Source organism: Borostomias antarcticus (genome assembly GCF_949987555.1).
Source record: "Borostomias antarcticus genome assembly, chromosome: 2".
Classification (NCBI taxonomy): Eukaryota; Metazoa; Chordata; class Actinopteri; order Stomiiformes; family Stomiidae; genus Borostomias; species Borostomias antarcticus.
The window spans coordinates 37882122-37903551 of NC_140235.1; the positions used below are offsets into that span (position 1 = coordinate 37882122).

General features: G+C 49.6%; 1 protein-coding gene across 1 annotated transcript; it reads left to right on the forward strand.

Annotated features, from left to right (window-relative positions):
• Nucleotides 1–738: 738 nt before the first annotated feature.
• On the forward strand, nucleotides 739–21323 carry LOC311323033 (uncharacterized protein; the record flags this gene model as incomplete). Its single annotated transcript, XM_084455166.1, has 27 exons — nucleotides 739–983; nucleotides 1153–1873; nucleotides 2551–2648; nucleotides 2809–2874; nucleotides 2972–3151; nucleotides 3735–3868; nucleotides 4029–4123; nucleotides 4505–4559; nucleotides 4682–4931; nucleotides 6709–7090; nucleotides 7437–7622; nucleotides 7730–7766; nucleotides 8451–8543; nucleotides 8642–10561; nucleotides 10687–10901; nucleotides 11190–11253; nucleotides 11975–12134; nucleotides 12258–12433; nucleotides 12680–12908; nucleotides 13547–13823; nucleotides 13952–14082; nucleotides 16256–16526; nucleotides 16619–16665; nucleotides 18334–18619; nucleotides 18742–18872; nucleotides 20923–21131; nucleotides 21301–21323. The coding sequence occupies 27 exons, from the start codon at nucleotides 739–741 to the stop codon at nucleotides 21321–21323; spliced, it is 6681 nt and encodes a 2226-aa protein (XP_084311292.1).
• Between the last annotated feature and the right edge of the window lie 107 nt (nucleotides 21324–21430).

Below are 21430 nucleotides of genomic sequence, written 5' to 3' on the forward strand. Positions count from 1 at the left end.
TGATATAATGGTATATAGCTCGAATGCACACAGGTCGGAGGTAGGTATTTTGCCACTTGCGACTTGCCACCTCCGACCACAAACGAACGCACCATAACTAGCTAGCGTTCGAGCTGCGCTGTCAACTTTCTCGCTCGTCTGCTGAAACATTTCTATATGCTAAATAGCCACTAACTTATTTCGCAACCTAGGATACGACAATGTTAAATATGTGATACAGTGAATATGTTTAAATGTGCTAGCTACTCGTCTAGAGAAGGCACACGCTAATCAGCCGGCAGCTCACACAACAGTATGACATGTCATATGGAGGTATATGTATGTATGTATGTATGTATGTATGTCTGTATGTCTGTATGTATGTATGCATGTATGTATGTATGTATGTATGTGTGCGTGTGTGTATATTACTCGACATATCTATACAGCCTGTATGTATGTATGTATGTATGTATGTATGTATGTATGTATGTATGTATGCATGTATGCATGTATGTATGCATGTATGTGTACTCCTAGACATATCTAACTTATACATATCTATTTATAGCCATTGGATGTATGTATGTACCTATTTTATTCTATATACTATACTTACACACACAGTACGTATGGATGTATATCTTGTTCTTACATGTTCTTCCTCTTTTTTATTCCTACTGTCTACTAGACATATTCTTTAAGCTGCTTTACAAACACGGTTGCCATTATAAAGTATGTGTCCACTTTCAGAACAACATGCTGCGCAGGTCAAGGATAAGCGTACGGCCAAATGTCAGGCCGGCAGGGAGGGGCCCTACCCTGGCGTCATCTCAGGACTCCGGTCAGCCTGGCCCGGACACTCCGGACACTCATCCCGGCCCGGACGCTCCGGACACTCATCCCCAGGATAGTGACCCATCCCGGGTTGAAGGGAAGGAGGTGGAGGACCCTGCTACAACCGCAGGGACAGAGAAGACTCCTGAACCATCCACATCTGGAAAGTGAGTCAATTTAACTATCAGAACTGTCCCAAGAAATGTAAAGGTCTGTTTGCATTCATTCTTTAATAATAATAATAATAATAAAAGTAAATATATACATTTACAGTCTCTTCCATTGTGAAACTATCTCAAAACAAGCTCTTTCTATCCCTCCTGTCGTTGTATGCAGAGATGAGAAGGACCAGATTGGTGAGGCCTCCTCGAATGGTGCCCCGTCCTTGGCAGGACCCCAGAGGAGGAAGCGTTACTCGGTCATGCCGAACCTCGCCAAGCCCCGGGCGGTCCCTGCTCTCACCCGCTCCTCTCCCCGGACCCCCAGGTCTCCGGGGAAGGCTTCCTCAGAGACCCTTGGTCCCGTCTCAGCCCCAGACTCCGAGGCTCCTGGGCCCTCCGGCCAGACCGACGCCAATGTGGTGCCCCACGGACTCCGTTCCCCGCGCAGGAGGAGACCCTCTGGAGGGGCCAGGCAGCCCAGAGCCCAGCCCGGCCCCCGCCCTCCATCTCCCACCTCCCCAGACCCCACAGCTCCTCCCCCAGAGGAGCGAGCAGACCGGGAGGCAGGGCCTCCACAGCCAGCACATGCCGACACCACAGCACCTGCGGTCAGCAGCACACCGTGCATAGTGTCGGCCCCGTCTACGAGCCAGGCCGAAGAGGCTCCTCCCACCACCCTGCCTGAGAAGGTTCTGTACACCCTGCCGAGCAGAGAGGCGTCTGAGATATCCGAGAGAGCGCAGACTCTGGTGTCCAGGTCCGTGAAGAGCGGGCTGTCCCTGGCGCCAGGCAAGTCCAGACTGAGCCGGCTGCTGAACGACCCGACCGACCTGCAGAGGCTGGCCAAAGCCCGCAAGCTCCGCGAGCTGCTCCGGCAGGAGATGAACAGGGAGAAGGTGAGCTCGGATTCACTCAAACACTTGGTTAGGGCTGAGTATTGGCAAGGACCTCACGATACGATACGTATCACAATCCATGGGGTCACTATACGATCATATCACGATACACTGCAATACGCTACGTTATTTAAAAAAAATGATAATACAGCTGAAAATTAGGGGATCCTGAGGGCGGAAGAGATGTAAGGACATTTTAAATCCATTTAAAACCTGCATAATGTATGATTGAATGATGATCAATGATTTAATTCTATCCTTCATTTTATATATCTGTCTATTCCCTGCTTACTCATGTATATTTTCCTTGTACTATTTTATTATTATTATTATTTTATTTTTTTTCTGTATGGATTCTTTACCGTGGAAAATTGATATCGCAGATAGAAATATTGCGATGTATTGTTGTATCGATTTTATTGCACAGCCTTGGTCCTGTATCCACTAAGGAGATAGAAAGTAGAGGTGTTGATCTGGGATGAGGTCTTCCCATTTTAGATCATAATGTCACATTAGATTATATAAACAAAGGTGACCAAAAAAAACACGGGTCCTGTTCACAGCTCTACGCTCGGTCGCCCATACCATATTAACAGCCTCCACACTGAACAGCTTAAGCTCTTGTCTCTTGGTCAGCGGGGGGTTAATAATATTCGTTTCATATTTTCAATGTGTAGAAAACAAAGAAGCCGAGCCTGAGGGACTACATAGTGGATCCTTCCAAAATGACCATGAGAGACCTCATCTACTACCTGCCCGAATCCAATCCGATGACGTAAGCTCACTCAAATCTGCGTGCGTGCGCCGTTTTTCCTTTGTCTTGGTCCTGTATCCTACTCTGTATTATTCATGTACATTTCTTTCGACGTCCACTTTTCCTGACGTGACTCGATGCTTTTTCCCCCTGTGTGGTTGAATGGTGTCATTTCGTCCAGGTCCTTTGCAGAAGATAAGCGGAGGGAAGCAGAGATCGTGCTCCCTCCTTCTCCTCCAAGAGATGAGTACGTCGTCGTCGTCGTCTTTCTGGGCCTAACTCCCAATGTTGATTGAGTTGGTTGGTTGAGTGCCAAACCCCCCTCTTGCGCATTTCCTCTCCAGATCACCAGAGGGCGCTCAGGAGGCCGAGGCGCAGCCGGAGCCGGTGAGCCGGAGGGAAGAGGAGGAAGAGGAGGACGAGGAGAACGAGGGGGACGAGGGGGAGGCGGGACAGGATGACCAGCTGATGGTTCCCAGGGTGAAGGTGGCTGAGGACGGCTCGCTCATCATCGACGAGGAGAGGTCAGTGGTCAAGCCGCCACCTGACCCCCCACCTGACCCCCCACCTGACCCCCCACCTGACCCTCACCTGAGGACGTTGTTTTGAGAAATGTTAGTAGTTTGGTATTTAGCAGCATAAGCCCTGTTATAAGGCTATTTACGATCATATACAAGTCTATATCAAAATGTTGAGAGACTTTGCACTCTTGAGATATTGATATGATATTATACACATGATACAACTAAGTACACAATGGATCTCTATAGGCATGTATATAGCTGTGACATGAGCAAAGTCATTTTTATATGGACCGTTGCATATGATCATAAATAACCATATAACAGGGCATATGATGCTAAATACCAAACTACTCCTAAGAGGCAGTCAAAAATAATTTCTGTAATACATGTAGTAAGTTACACAATGTTTCCTCGTCTCCTTATGCTCTTCTATAGTGACAAGTACTTTTGACTGAGTTGATGTGGCTTTTGTGGACTCTCTGTTTCAATCCCAGCGTTAAGTGATGCTAGCAATCCCAGCGTTAAGTGATGCTAGCAATCCCAGCGTTAAGTGATGCTAACTTGTGGAACGTCTGTTTTCCAGTTTGACAGTGGAGGTGCAGAGGGCTAAGGGGCCTAACCTGGCGGAGGGGAGGGACCCCATCTTTGAACGTGGCTCCACCACCACCTACTCCAGCTTCAGGAAGGGCTGGAACACCAAGCCCTGGTCCAGCCAAGGTCTGAACACCACAAACCCAGTTCAGCTTGTATGTGTGACAGAAGCCATTTTTTCATCTTATTACGTGTGTTAATATGACTATTCTTATTGTCTAACGTGTGTGTGCATGTGCGTATGTTTATGTGTGTGTGTGTGTGCTTTGTGTTGTTGTTCCCCTAGAGACGGACATGTTCTTCCTGGCCATTAACATGGTGGGCACAGACTTTTCTATGATTGGTCAGCTGTTTCCTCACCGAGCTCGAACAGAGATCAAGGTGAGACGCACTGAACTCCATTCTGAACCTGCACTATCAGCCACGCTAAGTGCCAAGTCCAAATAATATTTCAAACCAATGGGCCAACATAGATTTATTCTAAACTTACATTGCAGTTCTACGCAGTAGACGCAGTTATCTTTACGAACGATAACTAGTAACTAGCAGTTATCTTTATGAACATATTAGGTGTATTTCGGTGCTTTGCCAAACACTGTCTTTGCCTAAGACATTAAAAATGATGCTGACTGTTTCAATATCAGTCATAGAAATATCTCCTGGACACAGTAGTGGTTTCCAACGTACACACGATATAACTGCTGTGTCGAGCCGCACAGAGCCGGTCATGTGACCTCACACTCCTGATTTTAATCTGCACAGAACAAGTTCAAGAGAGAGGAGCGCGAGAACAGCTGGAGGATAGACAAGGCTTTCAGTAAGTCTATGGTCTGGAATACCCCCCCCCCCCCTTCTGGTACTGTGACCTTTCACCTCAGCATAAGGCCGGTGGGGGGTCTGCCTGGGTCTTAACCGGTCCTGTGGTCGTGTCCCCTTCAGAGGAGAGGCGTAAACTGGACCTAGAGTTCTTCACCAAGCTGCTGGAGAAAATCCTGGCCATGAGAGAGAAGAAGAAATCGAAATCGCCCGCGGAGAGGAAGGCGATGAAGAAACGTAGCGGCAAGCCGAAGGGTGAGCAGACCGACGTAACCAGCAGCTCTCTGGACAGCGCCAGCACACGGGGGGCTGGAGGTGGTCAGTGTGGTCAGTGGGAGGGGAGGCAGATGAATCCTGATGACCACTGTTCACTGTTCGCTGCTCTGTGATTCTGGCATCCGTTTGAAATGATCCAACATCTCACTTTTTCTCCCAGTTGTTATTTTGAAATCTGAAATACTCTATTCTGACTGGACAATCGCGCATTCTACCGGTCAATTATTTCTCGATAATTGACCTACGTCAAGGGCAACCAAGCGATATTGACCACTGCCAAGGGCAGCACGTTTTATGTAAATGGGCGACAGTTGAAAATTGTCTGAAAGCTGCTGAACATTCTAAACAGTTAATAACGGTTTTAGCTGTTGGATGTGAAGCCATTCTCATCAAGCAGTCTCTGAAAACACCCATTACCCAAGCACACAGAACCATATGGCTGGTGAAATAAAAAGTATAGGCCTATTAGTGTTAATGTCAATGGTAAGTAGGCGTGTAACAAGCAGGATAACGTATTGCCTGCCAGTCATTATCGAAAAAATAAGAGGCCCTCAGTGCATTACAAAACTCCTAGGCGAAGTATTTTTCGATTATGACCGTCTGTCCATATGTTATCCCTTATACTCTTCTTCCCCCTCTGTTTCTCCTCTCAGCCAAGAAAGCACCCAAGACACTGAGCGACGTTGAGGAGGAGGAGGAAGAGGAGGAGGAAGAGGACACCAGCATGGAGGGAGAGAAGGAGAACGAGGGCGTCTCCAACGAGGAAGGAACGAAAAAGAAACGAAAAAGGAAGGACGTCGAGTCGTCCCCCGAAAAAGCCGACAGCAGCAAGAGGGCGAAGGGCAAACAGACGAGCGAACAAGGTGCGCTGGAACTCGCCGGAAAAAAACGAAACGACGACTACGGCGACCACGTAACGTACAGACGGTCGTCGCGTAAGAAACACTGCGTTATCTGACTCTCTGCTTGCTGCGTTTTGTTGTCCCCCAGATGAGGCCAGTGTCCCCGGGGACACTGAGGCAGCGTTGCCTGGAGACCAGTCACCTGTGGAAAGGTAACGCCACCCGCCGTTCACGTTTGTGTGTTTATGTCGGCGAACGTCACTGCTCATCGCTTTTTCTGTTCCGTTCAGACCAGCGCTACTCTACGGATGTGTACCATTTACTCACGTGTGTGTGTGTGGTGTGTGTGTGTTGTGTGTGTGTGTGTTTTGTGTGTTGTGTGTGTGTGTTGTGCATGTTGTGTGTGTGTGTGTATGGTATGTGTGTGTGTTTATGTATTCAGATCCGAGGAGACGGATGAACCGGCGCCGGCAGCAAAGGGCCCTGTGATCAAACCAGCTCAGCTGTCCCGGGGCCGAGCCCAGAGACCCCTCCCGACCGTGGGCCGGAGGTGGGGCCAGAGGGGCCCGGCTCCCTGCGCAAAGCCCAGAGAAGGTGCCCTCCCGGCAGGGGAGGAGGAGGGCACCCTGGAGGGGACACCCGATGAACAGGTGGGTGTTTGCGATCCAAATGTTTTACAAAAAAGATTTCCACGCGTTGTCTTATCGGTGCTCTCGCTTCCTATCAGGTGGATGGAGACGCATCGCCGTCGAAGGGACAGGAGAAGAAGCAGGCTGATGATGTCACTTCCTCTGAGGGAGAGGACGAGTCCAGTGTTGCTCCAGCCAAACGTACTAGGTACAGTTTTAACACGACAAAATGCTGTGTCTGTGCCAACTGAATCTACACATAACCAGTTGCCTTTATTAATTTACTCCACAGATGTTTTTGGCTTTATATTATGTAAGCCCAGACTAGTTCTGCCATTGGTATTCCATGGTTTCAGTTGTCAGTTAGTAGATAACAGTATGGTTGTTTCTTTGTATATTTCAGGTATGGCAGGCTACCCAAGCAGACCCAGCACTTGAATTACCCTGCCAAGGATAGCGAGGCTGCCCCAGCCTCTAATGCTGCTCCTGGCTCGGCCTCCCCTGCGGCCCCCTCCTCCTCCAAACCCCACCCCCCCACCAGGAGGGCCAAACTCAGACCCGGCCCCTCCCTACCACAGAAGAAGAGCCCGTCGGCGCCCAAGAAGCCCAAGCTGGTGACCATTTGGGCCAGCCAGTCAGAGAGCGAGGGGGAGGAGTTGGAGGCCGAGGAGGACGTCGACCTCGCCACCGTCCCCGAGGGCGACAACCAGGCTCCTGCGTTCGTGCCCCTCGGCCTACGCTCGCCGGAACCGGTGACCGCGGAGGTGGAAGAGACCATGGAAGAGGTGCGTGTGTGTGTGTGTGCGTGCGTGCGCGTGCGTGTATATATGTATGTCTGTACGTGCGAGATAGAAGCAGCAAAAGAGTGCATGATCATATCACATTCACGCTTTTTTATATCTTATATTTATATATAAGTATCATAATAATGACATCCCATTTGTTTATCATTTCAACCTTTTGAACCTTTGTAATCACAAAGTTGCTAATTGTCTAGTAACGCCTGCAATCCCTAGACAATCAAAAAACATCCATCCAGCGCATATTCTTTATTTGTGTTTCCTAATTTGGTATTCTTGTCTGTTCTGTTCTGCATGGCATCACGGCCCCCCTCCACCCTTCCACAAATAGCTCAACATCTCTGTAAATGTGCCCGATGTCCTGGGCATATCCCATGATGCCCTCTGCCTCGAGGCCTCATGTCAGCAGGCGGAAGGGGAGCAGGTCGCGGTCCCCTGCGAACATCAGCTGGACCTGCTGGTCGTAAGTGCCCCGTCTCGTAGCGTCCACACCTCTCTCATGTTCTCGTCGTGTCTCGTCAGTCATGCGTCCTCAAGTTTTGTGCCACTCGTTTGCTAGCCGTGCCTGTACGTTGGGTCTCCTGGAGGTCAAGGTTCATGAGTCTGGTGTTGTCTTTGTTTTAGGACGTGATCGAGTTCCTGTCTCCAGAGCACATGGAAGGTAGGTTGAACTGATATCTTAAGCACCTTGAAATGTAGTGATCAGTTCAGTTTTCAGTCCTATGACTGTAAGATATAGCTAAATATCTAATATCTAATAAATAATATAAGGATTAGCAGGTGATTGGATCAACCGATTGTCGTGTGAAGAAGAGCGTGAACATTTTCCCCAGGGAAAAGCCTTGAATTCAGTAAAGCCGGGCTCAGACTACAGGATTTTTGGGCCGATTTATCCCCGATTCACCCCTCTCGACAATCGGAGGAGAAATCTGGTCTGGAACGTTGGTCGGGGCCGATGATTGGCCCAGATGATCTTGTAATGTAAGATTCTCCGTATGTGAGTGATGTAACCCGATTTCGAAATTGGTTAGGATTTTAAATATCCTGTAGTGTGAGCCCGGCATTAGGGATGTTCTTTCGATAGAGTTATGCCCACCAGTTCTGATACAAGCGCCACTTTGCAGCATTGACACCAGGCTCTTTAAAGCCAGCACCAAACTTGGGGATTTTCAGCTAAACTGGACACCATTTGGACAGCACAACCAGTTATTTCCTCGCCAGACTGATCATGTAGATAAACCGAACGTGAGCTGGCGAGATCAGGGTGGTCTTACCAGGCTTTGTAAGATACTCGGTCAGTCTTTCACTCTCTTTCCGATCCTTCTCTGTATTGCTGTGTGTTCAGTATCTCAGGAGAGCTACAATGAGGCAGCTAGGACCCTGTTGACCATAAGCAGCCAGGCCCTCCTTAGCCAGGATACTCAGGACTACATCTCAGGTAAAACTCATACACCCAGACACCTCCCCCACCTCTCAAAAAGTCTGATTTGGATAGAAGGTATATACTGTAATTGTACCCCTGTTTTCCTGTGGCAGAAGTTATTGTTGAAGAAGCTAATTTCACCACCGAAGACGCTCCCAGCCAATGTCAACAGTCAGAGATGACGCCTGAGCCCACTGACCAATCACAAAGCAGCACAGCTCCGCCTGAGACGTCTGACCCCTACATTGTAGCGTCAGCGCGGGCGGTCGAGGAGCCAGCAGACTCTGTCCCCGCCCAGTGTAGCAGCGAAGCCACACCCACGGAGGTGGTGCCGTCTACCAATGAGCAGAACGTAGGAGATATCGGACCGCCCCCTCAGGCGGAGTCGGGCTCAGACAGTTCAGAGCAGACCGCCTCTCAGACCAAGAGAAGCCGCTTCCCCAAACTCAGACCCAAACCCAACCTGGCGCGGGCCTCCAGAACCGCCCAGCCTAAACCACAGTCTGCCGGTGAGTCCAGCTCACAGTCACTGCCTGTGGAGAACACCTCCACCGAGACCACATCTTCAGAACCACAACCCAAACCCAACCTAGGACGGGCCTCCAGAACCGCTCTGTCTAAACCACAGCCTGTCGGGGAGTCCAGCTCACAGTCACTGCCTGTGGAGAACACCTCCACCGAGACCACATCTTCAGAACCACAACCCAAACCCAACCTGGCACGGGCCTCCAGAACCGCTCAGTCTAAACCACCGCCTGTGGAGAGCACCTCCACCGAGACCACATCTTCAGAACCACAACCCAAACCCAACCTGGCGCGGGCCTTCAGAACCGCCCAGTCTAAACCACCACCTGTGGAGAGCACCTCCACCGAGACCACATCTGCAGAACCACAGCCTACTGAAGGAACCGCTACTCTCCCAGAACCACAGCCTACTGAAAGAACCGCTTCTCCCTCAGAACCACAGCCCATACAGAGAACCGACTCTACAGAGCACCACGGTCCACCACGGTCCACCCAGAACACGGAGGAACCCAGTCCAGAGAGCTCTGGTGGTACCTCGACTCCCACCTCCATCCCTGCCTCCACTCCAGTCCCGGCCTCAGAGCCACCGAGGTCCTCAGAGACCACGACATCTCAGCCCGTAGTCACTGAAGCATCAAGTATCACTAAAGCCTGTGACCCAATCACTCCAGCAGACTCTGTCCCGGCACATCCGACCAATGAAAGACCTATAACTGATGCCACGCCCACAGAGGTTGCATCTACCAATCAGGAGAAGGCAGGTGAAGTTGGACCCTCCACTCGGGCGGAGTCGGGCTCAGACAGTTCAGAGCAGACCGCCTCTCAGACCAGGAAAAGTCGCTTCCCCAGACTCAGACCCAAACCCAACCTGGCGCGGGCCTCCAGAACCGCCCAGCCTAAACCACAGCCTGCCGGGGAGTCCAGCTCACAGTCACCGCCTGTGGAGAGCACCTCCACCGAGACCACATCTTCAGAACCACAACCCAAACCCAACCTAGGACGGGCCTCCAGAACCGCCCAGCCTAAACCACAGCCTGTCGAAGAGACGTGGGTCTCAACGACGGAACGTATACCTGCTGAGGATATCGCCACGCGCTCGGAACCAGAACCTACCGAGGAAATGACCTCTGCGTCCCTACCAGAGGCCTCTCCGTGTGCCGGCACACTTCCTGAACCTCAGCGCAGAGAGAATACGCAGCGGTCAATGCCGACGATGACCTCCGCTCCTACCCCTACGTCGACCCCGGACTGCCACAGGTCACCGCAGGGGGGGAAAGTTCAGGTGACACGTTCGCCCGAGGAGGTTGAAAGAGGGAGATCGGACGGGAAGGCGCGGAGACCTCCTATCACGGCAGCAGGGGGATCCCGGTCGGAACCGTTTGACCCGGACTGGGCCTCGGACGTGGCTCGGGGAGTCCGCAGGGCCCGGATATGTAAGCCCAACCTGGGCCGCGGTGTCAGAGTAGCGCGCTCACAGTTAGCCAAGAGCCCCTCACAACGAGACCCAGGTGAGAATACTAGTGAGTGAGAAACGACAATGGAACAATGAGATTCGGATTTGTTACAGATATTTGTTTACAGATATGTCTAATGTACTGTTTTTCTGACTTTGTTGTCAAATTCCCTCCCGCAGGCCCCAGCACTAAAACAACAACTCTTGGCGACTTGGCAGCCCAGATCCTAGATGATAGTAACGCCCCCAGCAGGAAACCCCAGAGACCACTAGGAGGAGCTAGAACCCACCCAGAAACAACAGCACAGACTCAGTCGGAGACGACCTCGGCTGCAGACAGTAGCCCTCCTACCGCCTGCCCAGCGCAAACATCCGTGGACGCTAACGCCAGCCAGGTAAGAACACTGTCAACATTCACAAGATACTAGTACAACCCTCACGAGAAACACAAGTGTTGTTCAGCCTAAAACGGATGTGTAGTTGTGATGTCAGGTGTAACTTCCTGTTCCAGTGGTGCCGTCCTGGCTCTGTCCACAGATGTGTGGCTATGCTGACATGATAGAGAGGCCGTCCGCCGTTGTCTGAAGGGGTCAAGCGGCCTCATTCCCGCTGTCTTGATATGAAATGATGGGACGTAAGAAGGGAACACACGTGTAGCATGTTTGTTGTGTGTTGGTTCACAGGCTGCATCGCCTCCGTGTGTCGAGGAAAGCCAACCTTCCACCATCATCACCCTAGACTCAGAAGGTATGTCAACATGTATGTCCACATCATATGTGTGTCCCTATGTTATCCATAGCTGTCAATCAATAATAATAAAAAAAAGTATTATGATCTTTAATTATTAATTAGTCAATCAATCGCATGTATCATTTCTTCTTGTGAAAATTCTCCAAAGTGTGAATATTTCAATTAAAATACATTGAGGCAGACGAGTAAAGCATTGAATAAACATTACAAAGGTGGCTTTAGAAGTCAATATACTGTTTTATTAAATAATTATTTGCAATATCTTGTGTAAGCCTATCAAGCAATCCGAGCAACTTCAGCTTGCGCCTGTGGATTTTCGAAACTATTGTGCCTCCTAGCTGTATTGGAGGACGTAATTTGCAACGCTTCCATTAAGCCGTTGTCTTCTACCATAGCAATTGAACTGGCCATAGCAATTCATTTTGCGACCGAGTTTTTCAATGTGTCTGAGACAAATAGATAAACTTGGCCTCCTCATTCTGTGCTGCCTGCTCTCTGAAGCCAATGGAGCGGAGCGCTGGGCAAAATCGATAAATAAAAAAAACATTTACATATGGACTAATTTGCACTCATTTAATTAACCCATTAAACATTGAATAATTAAGTGATCTAATTAAATGGGCACTCTTAAATTGACAGCCCTAGTTATCATATAAATAATTATTTTTGACTTTTTTTTTTCTGCCATCGTAATGTGTCTTCTGTGTCTGTCCCTCAGTTATGTCAGTGGACCAGGCGCCCTCAGACCCAGAGGAGCCCTTCTTCATCCTGTCCCTGACCGAGATCCCCCTCTACCCCGCTGGGGAGGAGACGGCCCTCGACCCCCAGCCCCTCCCCGATCTCCAGGCCCCAGACCCGGGGCGCTCTCAACCTCACAGGTCAGTGGCTGGTTGTGCTGTCCGTCAACACGAAACCCCCGCCCACAGGGTGAGGGCGTGTAGGAAGTAGGAGCTGTCCGTCTCCCAGACAGATCCTCATCCCTCCCTCTGCTCATCTCTCAGCGGTGATATGGACGTGGAGGAGGGTGTAGCGGGAGGAGATCCTGGTGATAGGGAGGCTGATCCCAGGTCAGTGGCGGGTACAGCCCGTACATCTGGAGACCCAGTACCTGGAGAGAACCAAGAGCAGCAAGACGAGGCGCAAACTCCCAGAGAGAGGACATTGGAGAGCAGGAGAGGTATGCGCACGCGTCGCGCCACACACACGCGTCGCGCCACACACATACACACACACACACACACACACACACACACACTCACACTCACTCACTCACACACACACACACACACTCACTCACTCACTCACTCACTCACTCACTCACATTCTCTCTCTTTCGCGCGTACACACACACACACATCGAAACGATGATCATTATGTGCTATTTACTGATCGTCTCTCAAATACATGTGTGTGTGTTTTCCAGCAGCTGAACTGCAGACCAGGCCAACCAGCCAGCCCTCCTCAGCTCAGCCCCCTAGCCCGGGCACAGCGACATCAGGAGAGAAGGCTACGGAAGAGCAGGTGGGAGGAGCTATGGGACCGCCGGACGTCCCGGACATAACGGGGGAGGAGACGGAGGACGGTGGTTCAGGGGCGGAGTCTCAGGCTGTCCGTGGTATCACGCCGTTGACTACGAACAGCCCCCTGAGCAGGTGAGAGGGAGGAGGGAGTCCTGACCTTGATTTAACCCACCCTGTAACTGAGTCCTTCTTCAACGGCCTAGTAGGTCTCAGTAATTACCCATTATATATTAGGCTATACTTTGCATGTATTTACCAGGTAAATGTTTAGTAATTGGGGGACTATGAAAGAAAGGGTTACCAAAAAAATGTTCATAGTAAGTTAATTTAGCATTAGAATGCTAGATTAGCCAAGCCAATGGGCCTAGGATATAGACTATAAACTACCGGTGGAATGGTGGTGGAGTAATAGCGCGAGCATTTCGGATTACTAGCGGACCGCTGTCCCTGACACTAATAATCCGCCAGAGGTCAGCTTGCCATTCGATGTGCAAATGGCCAGGAACCCGCCAGCGGATTCGGCCAGAGGTCCGGCAGCGGATTCGACCGGAGGTCCGCCAGCTCGTCCATCGGGGACCCCCTGTAGGTCCGCTAGCCTTGTGTTATATTCAGCCGGAGGTTAACTAATGAGCTAATATTCATCTGTAGTCCTGCGGCACGTCAACAAATTAGTAGCAAGCACTACAATATAATACACCAAAGTACAATACTATAAAATACATACAATAAGTACATTGGTGTACTTATTACTATGGTGTTTGTTTCCCCAGGCCTGGTAGGAGACCCAGGGGATTCCTGTCCTTCATGGCTGACAAGGGCAGCCTTGCCGCCACTGGACCGGCCAAAGCAGCCTCCCAGAAGCCCCAGCCCAAAACCTCACGCAGGGGGAGGACACGGTGTGCGCCTGTCCTCACACCCAGCACCGAAACCACCAGAACCCCACCAGAGGTAGAGGCCTCAGAAAGCCCTGATGTCAGCACCTCACGTACCCACCCAGAACCTGGAGTCTCAGAACCCTGTACCTCCCTGTCTGCAACTGCTGCTGAGGTAAAGACAAGGACACACACACACACACACACACACACACACACACACACACACGTTGAACATCAGTTGTGTTTTCCTAGTCAGTTTACTCAGTCTGCTGGTTTCTGGTGTGTCTCTTCTCTCTCTAGGTGGTAGGCTCCCAGCAGAGTGAGGAAGAGGAGCCCAACAACGTGTCTCAGTTGTTCTTCAGTGACATCTTCACCGAGGTGGAGGAGAGTGGGGAGGTGTCCAGTAACGTCCAGTCTACCCCACTGCTACAGTATGTTTCTCATTGGTTGTGACGTTCAAAGTCAAGTTTATTGGTCACATCACAAGATCACATGCTACATCATACAAGTACAAAGAGCAGTGACATGTTTTTCCGTTAACTCCTAGATCGTACACGCACTAAGCAATGTAGAGAGGTATAATGTGAGCGTGTATATATATAAATATATTAGGGCTGTCAATTTAATGTGCTAATTAGGTGAATTAATTATACAAACACGAATGTGTTAATAAAATGTAACGCAAATTGACTAGCTCTGGAGTGAGTGGTCGTGCGTGGACGTTGCCGGCTTTAAAATCGTCAACATGTACAAACCTCCGCCCTCGCAAATCACACCAGCGTATCTCCCAGTCTTCCCCCCCCCCCCTGCCTATATGCTGGCGACTTTAGTTGCCAGCATGAGGATTGGGGTTACAGTACCAATACATCCGATGGAAAACAGCCAGGCCTACCTTATGTTTGAATGTATGAATGCACAATACATTTATTGCACCAGATTATAGCTAGTGAAGCTAATTTTCATCTGTAGCATGAGACTTTTAGCTAGCATAGCTGCAGCCTAGCTGCAAGCCTAGCTCTCTGCCTAGCGCACGTGTTACAAAAAAAATCAATACGACCTCCTAGAGCGAAAATCAATACCTGCTCCGACCTCCTAGAGCGAGAGAACTGTTAACCGTGAGACCATTATCTCTTCTAATAATTTGGAATAGCAAAAATGCTTCAATAAGCCTGGGTTAATTAATAATAATAATAATAATAAGCTTTTCAAGTTCTTCTAATTATCTCACAGTTTGCAACAACATAGGCATACTTTATTGATTTCTCCCCACAAAGACAAACAGATGCCAGCACAATCAAAAAACCACCCAGTCGAGGCAGCCTTCCCTTCCAGCTGTGTTTGAAAGCTACAAGAAATATGATAAAGACTCAAAAGATGCAAAAAGACTGAACAGAGCACTAAAGAAAGCCAACAATTTAAAGTTCCATGTTCTGTCATCTAGTATTCCATACATTTTCCTTATGTTTTAGATTTTCACCGTGGTATCGTTTCGGTATCGGTATTGAGATATTTTGGGCAGGTATCGTATCGAAGTCATATTTTTTGTACCGTGACAACACTTCCGCTGATAACCATGCATAAACTCGTGGACCTCGTCCCGAGCAAGCCGGTGAAGCGATGGAACTTCCGAAAGGCCAACTGGAAACGCTACCGCTTCCTTACCCACAGATCCACGCGGTGCCTCCCACCATCAAACAAACAACATGGACAAGGCGTACCGGGAACTGTGTGGCATACTGGTGAAAGTGGCCAAAAAATCCATCTGACACGGACGTCGCAACAGCCCCCTCCTTTATAACGCCCGCTCCTTTATAACATCTACACCTACGACCTGCCGATCACAGTCTCCAGGAAGTATGCCTGCGCAGACGACTTTGCGCTGGTGTACTCCGCTGGAGATTGGCAGGCCGTGGAGGAGACCTTGAGCCAGGACATGCAGACACTAGCGGCATACCTCCGGAAATGGAGATTGAAGCTCAGCGAGGCAAAGACGGTGTCAGCGGCCTTCCACCTTAACAACAAGAAAGCCAAACGTGAGCTGCGAGTGCAGATCAATGGAACACTCCTGCCATGCTGTGCTGAACCAACCAATCTCGGCGTGACATTGGACAGGTCGCTTACGTTCCGCCGACACCTTGAGTCACTGCGCAAGAAGTTAACAGCTCATGTGGCATTGATGGGGCGACTGGTCAGATCAGGCTGGGGCGCCGGCGCAAAAACACTGCAGACCTAGCCCTGGTCTACTCCACCAGTGAATATTAAGCACCGGTGTTGTGTCGCAGCGCTCACACTCGCCTCATCGATCCGCCTATCAAGGAAGCCTTACGCATTGCGACAGGATGCCTGCGTCCCACTCTGTGGACAACCTTCCTATCATTGCAGGCATCCAGCCCACTAGGCTCCATCGCACAGGAACCACAGCACGTCTCACCTGCCTTTCAGTCTTGAGTGTTGATGTTGGCAGGCAGGATGCTCTCAATTGTGCACATGTAGAAACGTATAAGTATCTGGGGAGACACTCAGAATTTCCTCAGACATCTGAGGTGGAATTTGGGGGATACCCCCCCGGTGAATTGAACTCTAACACAATGCGTCCTTCCCTAGGCATTTGGGGGAGTGTCAGCTACCTGCTGGAGCTGACAAGGGCAGCCTTGCCGCCACTGGAGTGGCCAAAGCAGCCACCCAGAAGCCCCAGCCCAAAACCTCACGTAGGGGGAGGCCACGGTGTGCGCCTGTCCTCACATCCAGCACCGAAACCACCACAACCCCACCAGAGGTAGAGGCCTCAGAAAGCCCTGATGTCAGCACCTCACGTACCCACCCAGAACCTGGAGTCTCAGAACCCTGTACCTCCCTGTCTGCAACTGCTGCTGAGGTAAAGACAACACACACACACTGAACATCAGTTGTGTTTTCCTAATCAGTTGAATCATTCTGCTGGTTTCTGGTCTTTCTCTCTCTCTCTAGGTGGCAGGCTTGCAGCAGAGTGAGGAAAGGGAGCCCAATAACAATCGGTAAGTGTGTGTTACAGTTGTGGTCAAAAGTGTACATACATTTGAAAAGAACATGTATGTTATGGCAGTCTTGAGTTTCCAATAATTTCCACAACTCATTGTTCTGTGAGTGATTGGAGCACATACTTCTTTGTCACAAAAAAATCATGAAGTTTGGTTCTTTTATGAATCTATTATGGGTCTTCTGAAGATGTGACCAAATCTGCTGGGTCAAAAATATACATACAGCAATGCTAATATTTGGTTACATGTCCCTTGGTCATTTTCACCTCAATTAAGCACTTTTTGTAGCCATCCACACGCTTCTGGCAAGCTTCTGGTTGAATCTTGGGTGGCTGTGGCTTAGTGGTAGAGCGGAACGTCCAATGATCGTAGGGTCGGTGGTTCGAATCCCACCTCCTCCTTGTCCGCATGTCGAAGTGTCCTTTGGAACCCCAAATTTCTCCCAATGAGCATGCTAGCACCTTGCATGGCAGCTGCCGCCATTGGCGTGAATGGGTGAATGAGAGGCTATTGTAAAGCGTTTTGGATTAAAGTGCAGTCCCTTTACCATCTTTGACTACTCCTCCTGACAGAATCGGTGCAATTCAACTAAATTTGTTGGCTTTCTTACAAGGACTTGTTTCTTCAGCACTGTCCACATGTTCTTGATGGGGTTTAAGTCAGGACTTTGGAAAGGCCATTCTAAAATCCTAATTCTAGCCTGATTTAGCAATTCCTTTAACACTTTTGATGTGTGTTTGGGGGACATTGTCCTGTTGGAATACCCAACTGCGCCCAGGACCCAATCTTCTGGCTGATGATTTTAGGTTATCCTGAACAATTTGGAGGTAATCCTCCTTCATTATTCCACTAACTTTCTATAAAGCACCAGTTCCTTTGTTAGCAAAACAGGCCCAGAGCATAATAGTACCACCACGTTTGACGGTAGGCATGGTGTTCTTGTGGTTAAAGGCCTCCCCTTGTCTCCTCCAAAAACAGTTCTGGTCATTGTAGCCAAACAGCTCAATTTTTGTTTCATCTGACCACAGAAATTTCCTCCAGTAGGCCTTTTCTTTGTCCATTGGATCAGTAGCAAACTTCAGTCGAGCCTTAAGGTGCTGCTTCTGGAGCAAGGGTTTCTTTCTTGCACGGCAGCCTCTCAGCCCATGGCGATGTAAAACACACTTGATTGTGGACACTGACACCTGTGTTCCAGCAGCTTCAAATTCATTGCAGACCTGCTTTTTGGTGGTTCTCGGTTGACTCGACCATCCTGACTAATTTTCTCTCAGCAGAAGGTGATATCTTGCGTTTTCTTCCTGATCGTGGCAGTGACACAACTGTGTTATGCTATACTTACAATTGTTTGCACCGTTGATCTTGGGACATGTAGCTGCTTTGAAATGGCTCCAAATGAGTTTCCTGACTTCTTCAAGTCAATCATCAACCGCTGCCTTTTCGCAATTATTATACCACAGATGCCAAAATTGTGATAATTATTAATACACGATTAATTGTGAAACCCTAGAGGAATCCTGACCTTGATTCAACCTAGAGTCCTCCTTCACCGGCTTAGTTGTGACCCTTGTCTTCTGAGGTCTTAATAACCAGTAATTAACTGCATGTTATGAAAAGACCCAAGTCTCCATTGATTGCATTGGTTTATCATGGTGTTTGTTTCCCCAGGACTGGTAGGAGACCCAGGGGATTCCTGTCCTTCATGGCTGACAAGGGCAGCCTTGCCGCCACTGGACCGGCCAAAGCAGCCTCCCAGAAGCCCCAGCCCAAAACCTCACGCAGGGGGAGGACACTTTGTGCGCCTGTCCTCACACCCAGCACCGAAACCACCACAACCCCACCAGAGGTAGAGGCCTCAGAAAGCCCTGATATCAGCACCTCATGTACCCACCCAGAACCTGGTGTCTCAAAGCAAACAGAACCCTGCACCTCCCTGTCTGCAACTGCTGCTGAGGTAAAGACAAGGACACACACACACACACACACACACACACACACACACGTCGAACATCAGTTGTGTTTTCCTAGTCAGTTTACTCAGTCTGCTGGTTTCTGGTGTGTCTCTTCTCTCTCTAGGTGGTAGGCTCCCAGCAGAGTGAGGAAGAGGAGCCCAACAACGTGTCTCAGTTCTTCTTCGGTGACATCTTCACCGAGGTGGAGGAGAGTGGGGAGGTGTCCAGTAATGTCCAGTCTACCCCACTGCTACAGTATGTTTCTCATTGGTTGTGACGTTCAAAGTCAAGTTTATTGGTCATATCACAAGATCACATGCTACATCATACAAGTGCAAAGAGCAGTGACATGTTTTTCCGTTAACTCCTAGATTGTACACACACTAAGCAAGATTGTACACACACTAAGCAATGTAGAGGGGTAAAATGTGAGCGTGTATATATAAAAAATATATTAGGGCTGTCAATTGAACGTGCTAATTAGGTGAATTAATTATACAAACACGAATGTGTTAATAAAAATTGACTAGCTCTGAGATTGAGTGGTCGTGCGTGGACGTTGCCCGCTTTAAATCGTCAACATGTACAAACCTCTGACCTCGCAATCACACCAGCGTATCTCCCAGTCTTCCCCCCACCCCTGTCTATATGCTGGCGATTTTAGTTGCCAGCATGAGGATTGGGGTTACAGTACCAATGCATCTGATGGAAAACACCTACAACAGCCAGGCCCTGTTATACAATCCTAAGGGCGCAGCCAGCTTTGTCTCAGGTTGCTGGAAAACTGATGAATCCTGACCTGACATTAGCGAGCGTCGGCGTTGATAACCGTCTCCCTGATAGACGCGTGCTAAGAAAGTTCCCGCTGTCCCAACATCAACCATCGCTGATTAGTGTTGCACGGTGTATCGATACTAGGAAAGTACCGCGATACTCTGTCGTCAAAACCGGTACAATACCCAAATTTAAGGTATCGATACTTTAAGAAAGACAGTGTTTTAATAAAAGCCGTATATATTGAATCGCGTTCATGCGACAGTGAAGCCGTGTTTGTTTGTTGGCTAGCGCTCTGCTTCTCTCTCACAAGATCAGACAATTTAAACAATTTAAAGTTCCATGTTCTGTCATCTATTATTCCATTACTTTTCCTTATGTTTTAGATTTTCACCGTGGTATAATTTCGGTATCGGTATCGAGATATTTTGGGCAGGTATCGTATCGAAGTCATAATTTTGGTATCGTGACAACACTCTCGCTGATAACCATGTGCCTAAACTCGTGAACCTCATCCCGAGCAAGCCGGTGAAGCGATGGAACTTCTGAAAGGCCAACTGGAAACGCTACCGCTTCCTTACCCACAGATCCACGAGGTGCCTCCCACCATCAAACAAACAACATGGACAAGGCGTACCGGGAACTGTGTGACATACTGGTGAAAGCGGCCAAAAATTCCATCCCACACTTACGTCGCAACAACCCCCTCCTTTATAACGCCCGATCCTTTATAACATCTACACCTTCGACCTGCCAATCATAGTCTCCAGGAAGTATGCCTACGCAGACAACTTTGCGCTGTTGTACTCCGCTGGAGATTGGCAGGCCGTGGAGGAGACCTTGTGCCAGGACATGCAGACACTAGCGGCATACCTCCGGAAGTGGAGATTGAAGCTCAGAGAGGCAAAGACGGTGTCAGCGGCCTTCCACCTTAACAACAAGAAAGCCAAACGTGAGCTGCGAGTGCAGATCAATGGAACACTCCTGCCATGCTGCGCCGAACCAACCAATCTCGGCATGACATTGGACAGGTCGCTTACGTTCCGCCGACACCTTGAGTCACTGCGCAAGAAGTTAACAGCTCGTGTGGCATTGATGGGGCGACTGGTCCGATCAGGCTGGGGCACCGGCGCAAAAACACTGTGTACGGCAGACCTAGCCCTGGTCTACTCCACCAGTGAATATTGCGCACCGGTGTTGTGTCGCAGCACTCACACTCGCCTCATCGATCCGCCTATCAAGGAATCCTTACGCATTGTGACAGGATGCCTGCGTCCCACTTCTGTCGACAACCTTCCTATCCTTGCAGGCATCCAGCCCGCTAGGCTCCACCGCACAGGAACCACAGCATGTCTCGCCTGCCTTTCAGGCTTGAGTGTTGATGTTGCCAGGCAGGATGCTCTCAATTGTGCACATGTAGAAACGTATAAGTATCTGGAGAGACACTCAGAATTTCCTCAGACATCTGAGGTGGAATTTGGGGGATACCCCCCCGGTGAATTGAACTCTAACACAATGCGTCCTTCCCTAGGCATTTGGGGGAGTGTCAGCTACCTGCTGGAGCTGACAAGGGCAGCCTTTCCGCCACTGGAGTGGCCAAAGCAGCCTCCCAGAAGCCACAGCCCAAAACCTCACGCAGGGGGAGGCCACGGTGTGCGCCTGTCCTCACATCCAGCACCGAAACCACCACAACCCCACCAGAGGTAGAGGCCTCAGAAAGCCCTGATGTCAGCACCTCACGTACCCACCCAGAACCTGGAGTCTCAAAGCAAACAGAACCCTGCACCTCCCTGTCTGCAACTGCTGCTGAGGTAAAGACAAGGACACACACACACGTTGAACATCAGTTGTGTTTTCCTAGTCAGTTGACTCAGTCTGCTGGTTTCTGGTGTGTCTCTTCTCTCTCTAGGTGGTAGGCTCCCAGCAGAGTGAGGAAGAGGTGCCCAACAACGTGTCTCAGTTGTTCTTCAGTGACATCTTCACCGAGGTGGAGGAGAGTGGGGAGGTGTCCAGTAACGTCCAGTCTACCCCACTGCTAC